This window comes from Malania oleifera, chromosome 10 (genome assembly GCF_029873635.1).
Source record: "Malania oleifera isolate guangnan ecotype guangnan chromosome 10, ASM2987363v1, whole genome shotgun sequence".
NCBI classification, from domain to species: domain Eukaryota; kingdom Viridiplantae; phylum Streptophyta; class Magnoliopsida; order Santalales; family Ximeniaceae; genus Malania; species Malania oleifera.
In genome coordinates, this window is record NC_080426.1 from 4,896,297 (window position 1) to 4,903,092 (window position 6,796).

General features: G+C 35.1%; 1 protein-coding gene across 3 annotated transcripts; it reads left to right on the top strand.

Moving 5' to 3' along the window:
• Nucleotides 1-3,468: 3,468 nt before the first annotated feature.
• Nucleotides 3,469-5,925, top strand: LOC131166995 (uncharacterized). Of its 3 annotated transcripts, none has more exons than XR_009139939.1 (4): nucleotides 3,560-3,753; nucleotides 3,840-4,070; nucleotides 4,180-4,991; nucleotides 5,503-5,925. XR_009139939.1 is itself a non-coding variant. In XM_058125710.1 (3 exons), the coding sequence occupies exons 1-3, from the start codon at nucleotides 3,672-3,674 to the stop codon at nucleotides 4,818-4,820; spliced, it is 954 nt and encodes a 317-aa protein (XP_057981693.1). In that variant the 5' UTR covers nucleotides 3,469-3,671; the 3' UTR covers nucleotides 4,821-5,095. The 3 variants fall into 3 exon arrangements, 1 of the variants encoding a protein (XP_057981693.1); XR_009139938.1 differs by having other exon boundaries at nucleotides 3,583-3,753; nucleotides 4,180-4,894; nucleotides 5,503-5,861; XM_058125710.1 differs by lacking the exon at nucleotides 5,503-5,925 and having other exon boundaries at nucleotides 3,469-3,753; nucleotides 4,180-5,095.
• Nucleotides 5,926-6,796: the final 871 nt, after the last annotated feature.

Genomic DNA, 6,796 nt, shown 5'->3' on the forward strand with positions numbered 1-6,796 from the left:
TCGAGTCAAAGGTTCAGACAGTTTAGAGAAACCCTCTACGAACCGACGATAGTAACCCACTAGTCCTAGAAAACTTCGAACCTCCTGCACATTCTTCGGCCTTACCCAGTCGACCACATCGGAAAACGGAAGCTACCACGAGGATCGTTGAAGGATTTTCTACAACTTTTACGGATCGGAATCTCGTTTCAGAGATTTTTGGGTTTTGGCGTAAAATCGAGGTAAGGCTCGATTTTCAATTCTGATCCAGTAGATTTGTAGGTAACTGTCTTGTGAACATATTCTGTACTGTGATTTGTAGGTTTTGGAATTCGGTTCGCTGTTTAGGGACCTTGGAGTTCGGGCATTGCTTACGAGGTTAAGGAAAGGAGAACTATGTTTATATTGGTTATTTTTGAAATCGGACTCAGTGGAACTGTGGTCCACGGTCCTATGTGTGTTTTGGCTACTCATTTGGGGGGATCTAACGAGGAAAACTATGGATTTTTCATTATTACAGTTTTGGGAAAAAGGGGGCGACGGGCTGAATCCCAGATTTTGTTGAAAACCGAGTATATGTGTGATTTATACTGTGATATTGGGATGACCGTGCCTTGACTTGTTTAAATTGTATTTTTTTGGAAAACCATGATTTAGATTATCAAATGAGTGTGGTTTGTTTGGTTATATGAGCATGCATGTGTGTGTAATATGTTGAAATGCTATAGGAACGCGTTTCCGAAATTATTCCAAGTACTGAGAGTGTCCGGCTCTATATCAGAGGGCGTGTTATTGCCTGCCATGTAGGCAAGAGTGTCTGACTCTATATCTGAGGGCGTGAGCCTATTCCAGCAGATCAGGCGAAGGGTGTGGATCCACCAGTCTAGTGTCGGTACGATGCCATGGGAGTTGGGGACTAGCCATGTGTCGGTGGCGCTGTGTTCGCGAGTTGGCTATAGGCCAATGCCGTATGTCGCAGGCCGGCTTAGGGCCGAAGAGTGTGACGACACTGAAGATTACTGATCATGTGTATGTATTGTGACGGGGCTGCGTATAAATGGCCGTCGTATGTGTACGTGTATGCACTGTGTAAATTAGTACTGGAATGCATTTAACTGCGTGTATGTTGTATCATGATAACACTCAAATGTCACACACCGATATAACATGTGTTCTTCCTTACTGAGAGGTGTCTCAGCCCTACTGTACGTACATTTTTACAGGTCCTTTGGGTAACCGAAACTAGCATCCTGGTGTAGGGAGCGTAGTGGCCGGTGTACTGCGTTAGCGCTTGGGTAAGTGTTAGGACTGTAGTTTTGTTGGGTTGCCATTTTGAGTTGTATTTGGGCACCCAGTTTGTACGTTTTGTTATAACCATGTTCTGCTTTTGTATAGACTCTGATATGGTACTACATATGTTGATATAGAATGACTTTTTCCGCTGCGTATATGATTATGATTGGATGTGTTTAGGGTGCCTGGGAACCCCACGGGGTCGGACCCTCATCCTTTGTACTATATTTGTGATGATTTGTATGATATAGGGACAGGTTAGATTATATTTTCACCCTCGGTTGCATTTCCGGGTTCGAGGCGTGACAGCGTTGGAGATTTCGATGGCTGCTGCAAATTTTATTTTACTTTGGGAATTTTGTTTTCGAAAATGTCAAAAACATTTCCCGGTCTGAGCTTGACCACGGGGCCGACATGGCCGGCTTTGTTGAGTTGAGGTCGTCATGACGAAGGTGGAGGTTGGGAATCGCATGAACGGCGTTGTTGTGCACTTGTCAGCGTCTGTGTTTGGGATTAACGGCGTTGGCTTCACGTTATTTTTCCAGCATAAGCCACGCATCACGCATTCAGCAGACTGGTACAGGGCCACGTTGGAAGGACCCGCACCCACTATAATTTCCCCTAAAAAGACGAGTTTTTTCCCACTTTGTCTTTTTAAAAAAAAATATATATTAAATAATACCTTTCTTTGGAAAATAATTCCCAGAATAACCTTGATGTAATCTCGCTACTTGGAGTAGTGAGGGAATTATTTTCCAAAAAAAATATTGTTTAATATATATATTTTTAAAAAATGATAAATCAGGAAATAAATTTTTCTGCGTAATAAATAGGAAAATAAATTTTTTAATATATTTTTTAAAAAAATGATAAATCGGGAAATAAATCTTTCGCGTAATAAATTCTTTTGCGTAATAAATCCGGAAATAAATTCTTTCTATAAATTTTTATATGCTATAATATTATTATATATAATAAAAATATTAATAATGATATCATAATATTTATATTATTTTAAAAATTTATGTAATATATATTATATATAAATTGTCATATTAATTTATTTGATCACTAATTTTGGAATTGAATTCACAAATCAAAATTTAATATATGAGTGCATGCTCTCAAGTCTTAATTAACAAAACAAGAGTTAGAAATCTAAAAAATAGTAAAAAATATTTATTACCTTTTCTTTATGAATTTTAAAAAATAAAGAACGTCATTTTTAATTATTTAAAAAAAAATAGAACTATTTCTATAAGAAAATAGTGTCAAATTTTTTATATTGTTAATTCATTTTAGAAAAAATTTCTAAAAAAATGAAAAATTAGCTATTTTAAAAATCTTTTTGTAAACTAAAAATAAAAATTAAAAATATTTTCCATAACTAAATAGACCATTAATTTTTTTTAAAGTTTTCATGATATTTATTTTTACATTTAACTGGTGATTAGAAAGCCCTATATGATGACAATTTTTATATTTTGAGGAATATAAAATTTTAAAAATGTGATACTCTTATCTTTATGCTCACATATGACAATGCTTATAAAATTAGAAAATTTTCATTTCATACAACTCATGGAAATTTTATATAGAAATTTTATTTTTGTTATGAACCAAATAGAGAAATGAGTATCGTGTATACATTTTCTATATTGATATAAGATAAACTAAATAAAAAATCTTTAAATCTAGTGAACAAAATAATACTTTTTAAGTAAAAAAAATTTTCAAAAATATATTAAATAGAAAAAAATAGCTATATTTAAATTTTGTTTTATTTCCCGATTTATTACGTAGAAGATTTATTTCCCAATTTATTATTTTTAAAAATATATATATTAAAAGAATTTATTTCCTTATTTATTATGCAGGAAAATTTATTTCCTGATTTATCTTTTTTTTTTTTAAAAAAATATATATATTAAATAATACCTTTTTGAAGAAAATAATTTTTGAAATGATACGTAGTAAATTTCGCTACTCCAAGTAGCAAGATTACATCAGAGTTATTCCGGAAATTATTTTCTCGAGAAAGGTATTATTTAATATATATATTTTTAAAAATGATAAATTGAGAAAAAACTCCTAAAAAGACCGTTGTTTTTAAGTCATGAGTTTATAACCACTTTAGTAATTTTACAATTAACCTGACTTCTTTACTTTTTCACGCTTTGGTGGCGCTCTGCTATTTGTCATACCTGCAACTTTTGCCCACCCATCCTAGAAGAGAGGCCGGACTTTTCCTTGTTCACAAAGAAAGCCTGCAGTTAAAACAGAGTGCCATTTTCATTTTCATTTGCTGCTTGCTTCTTCTTCAATTTCCGCTGCGATGGAATGACCTCTCTCCCCGAAATATAAGAACGGAAGTCTCTTCCAATTTCCAATTCCAGACGATGTCAGGACGCTTATTCAACTCTGCCTCTTCTGATCTCTCATCCAATTGCTTTTCTTTTTCGTCTGCTTCAGTCGTTCCTGGTAATTATTATGCATTTTAGTCCCCACTAATTCTCTGAATTTCCATTTTCACAAAACAAAAAACACTTTCTCTGTTTTGTTTTCAGACAAGAGCAACGGCAGCACCAGCTGCGGCTTCTCACTGTCCCCTGATTGTTACCATGGGAAGAGAATCCGACGCCATCCCTTTTCCCGTGGCCGTAGGAGCTGCTGTTCGTCGGAGCCCCTCAACAGTACCATTTCCACTCCAGTTAATGTTGCGGCTTCCTCTGCTCCGAGGCCGGCCGCGGCGTCCGCAACGCCGTATTGGTTCGGTGCCTCCTTCAGCAGTTCTTTTGGTGAGGTTTTGTAGTGTTTCGTATGGTCATACGAATCCCCTAGTTGTCCCAAATTGAATGATTTTCTACCCAGTCAAAGTGCCTAACCGTATCAAATTACCAATTACAGAGCAGGAGATAGCAAGAAAAGCAGTTGAAGGTACTGTAATGCCCGGTTACGCAAATTCTCAACCGGAAGATGTGAAGGGAGATAAAATTAAAAATTCTTCAGTAGGAAGTGTTGAAATTCCCAGACCAGTCTCGGAATCGCCATTGCAACTAACGACAGTTTCGCGATTTCTGAAGGGAATTCCTCAAAATCCTCATTTTCTACATCTCCGTCGCTACTCTGAACTAACCCAAAAGAATTTGATATCCGGGTGGGATCGGACATTCGAAGAAACGGTGGAACAACTCCAGGCTTTGAGGGCGGACAACTTCTGGGTCAATGCAGGGAAGCTGTGGAAGACAATGGAGGACCTGCAGAGCCTCGGGTACAACGTGATTCTGCTGAGAAGAAGGTTGGTGGAGCTCTCTGAAGTGATGATGGAGCTCAGACTGTTTAAATCTGAAGTACTGGAATTGAAGGAGAAAGCAGAGTTTCACAGGATGGAGAAAAGTAGGCTGGGGAGTCTGATATTGAGTTTGAAGGCCAAGGCGGAAAGAGAACAGGCTAGTAGGGATGGAATACTGGATCAGGTGGAGAAGATGGAAGAGGAGTTGCCTGTGTTTGCTGGTAATTTGGCAAACTTTGCATTGAAGCCATTGTAGTATGAACAATAAGTCTTGTGCAAGCAAGCCGATGACAAGAAAGCTGATGATATGGGAGTTAATACGAGCATTTAGTGAGTGAAAATCTAGGAATTTGAAGTATCAGTGGGGGTATGATTTGATTGCAACCAGAGGGAGACCTTTTCTGTATCCAAATCATGCTCCACTTACGTAATGCACTTTTACTTTTTTAGTATTGGGATACATGTGGAAACTCTTTGCTTTCAAAATTTTGTGTGAAAAAAATAAGAATAAGAAAAAATATATTTTTATCATTTTTATTCTTTACATAAAAAATATTTTAAAAAGTTATTTTAATATAATAAAAATTAAGAAAAATTCAACCCTAAATATACATAAAATTAAAATTTTATTCATTAATTTATTATGTATTTTATTCTTTAAAATTTTTTTTTTCATAATTAAATATGAAAAAGTGAATACCTCAATTTTCCTTTCCTTATCAATCAAATCAATTTACATGAGAGTTTAAACTTAATAAGTGAAGTTTTAAGAATAATTTTAACTCTCTTTAATACTGATATATCTCATTATGTAATATTAATTAATAATTAATATTAAATATAGAACTTCTCTTTATTAAAGAGAATCTAGGACTTGATTTATTATTGTTATTGTTATTATTATTATTATGACCCTGTTCGGATGTTATTGTCATCAGAGTCAGAAACTCAAAAAGCCTTCGCAGATTGAAGAAGGAATGGAGCATGGCAATGTTATCATTATTATGCAGAAGCTCTTTATTTATGACCGCTATACTTTTCCATACTTCTTTGCAAGGAAAAGGGGCCACTTTTGCAAGGGAAAAAAGGAAAAAGAAAAGAGATGAGCAAAGGAAGGATGAAAAGAAACAAAGATGCAGGCTTTTCTGGAAGAGAACTCCAACCTTTTTCCAAAGTTGGGGGGTTATATATATATATATATATATAAGGAATAAGGTTAGGTTTATCGATAGTATTATTGTATTGAATATAGATTAAGTATTATATTTTAACGATATAAAATTTAGTGTTTTATTTACTCATTTTTTTTTATAGTAGGTGAAGTGTAGATTCAGGTCCTAGAGATATATATAATCATTTAAGGGAGATCATATTAGAGCTCGAAACATGCCTCATTTACATTCCTACCAATCCCTTTCCTCATAAATGTCTATTGGGATTCAACAAAGATATTACTGAAGAAGATTGTTGTCACGACCTGCTCATTTTCTACATTTTTTTTTATAATAATAATATCAACGTCATACATTCCAGCTCAGCAGGTTACCATTCACCTAAACTCATGGGTACCAGGGATATAACAGAATATATAGCAGAAGCTTAAGCAGCAGAAAACATATAATCATATACATCTCATCATAACATGCATTACAACACCAGAGTTACTACAATCACTGTATCTCAGTATATACATCCCAAAAATCATATTTAGGGACATTCCCCGCAAAATCTAACCGTCCCTACAAAAACTTACCCTTCAAAAAGGGCAGATAAATAGTACTATATCAGCAGGGCTTTTCCCGCTCTCCTATGTGGGGCTCCTGAAAAGTTAATAAGATTTAGGGGTAAGACACCTCTCAGTAAGGGAAATAAACTAATACCAATGTGTGGCAGCATGAATATTCTGTATTCTACATATACCATACATAACATATTCAGTACTGTTTCGTCAAATCTGGAAAACATATATATATATATATATATATATATGTGTATATATATATATATATATATATATATGTAACGACTCGAATAAAATGGTAATCAAATAATAAAGAGAGGGAAATAGAGACCGGAAATAGAAGGAGGCCGTCGACGAACGCTTTGCGTTTGTCGACGACATTGAACTTTGGAAGGACTAAAGGAAAGGGAGTCAGCAGGGCTTCGTCAACGAATACAAGTGATTCGTCGACGAAGGCTTTAAAGATTTCGTCGACGAACACAGGGCTTCGT

Bases quoted from the DNA above. Each gene is read 5' to 3' on its own strand.
- LOC131166995 (XM_058125710.1), top strand. From the start codon at position 3,672: ATGTCAGGACGCTTATTCAACTCTGCCTCTTCTGATCTCTCATCCAAT. The intron at 3,754-3,839 runs GTAATTATTATG...TTTTGTTTTCAG, and splicing joins GTCTGCTTCAGTCGTTCCTG to ACAAGAGCAACGGCAGCACC. The intron at 4,071-4,179 runs GTGAGGTTTTGT...TACCAATTACAG, and splicing joins CTCCTTCAGCAGTTCTTTTG to AGCAGGAGATAGCAAGAAAA.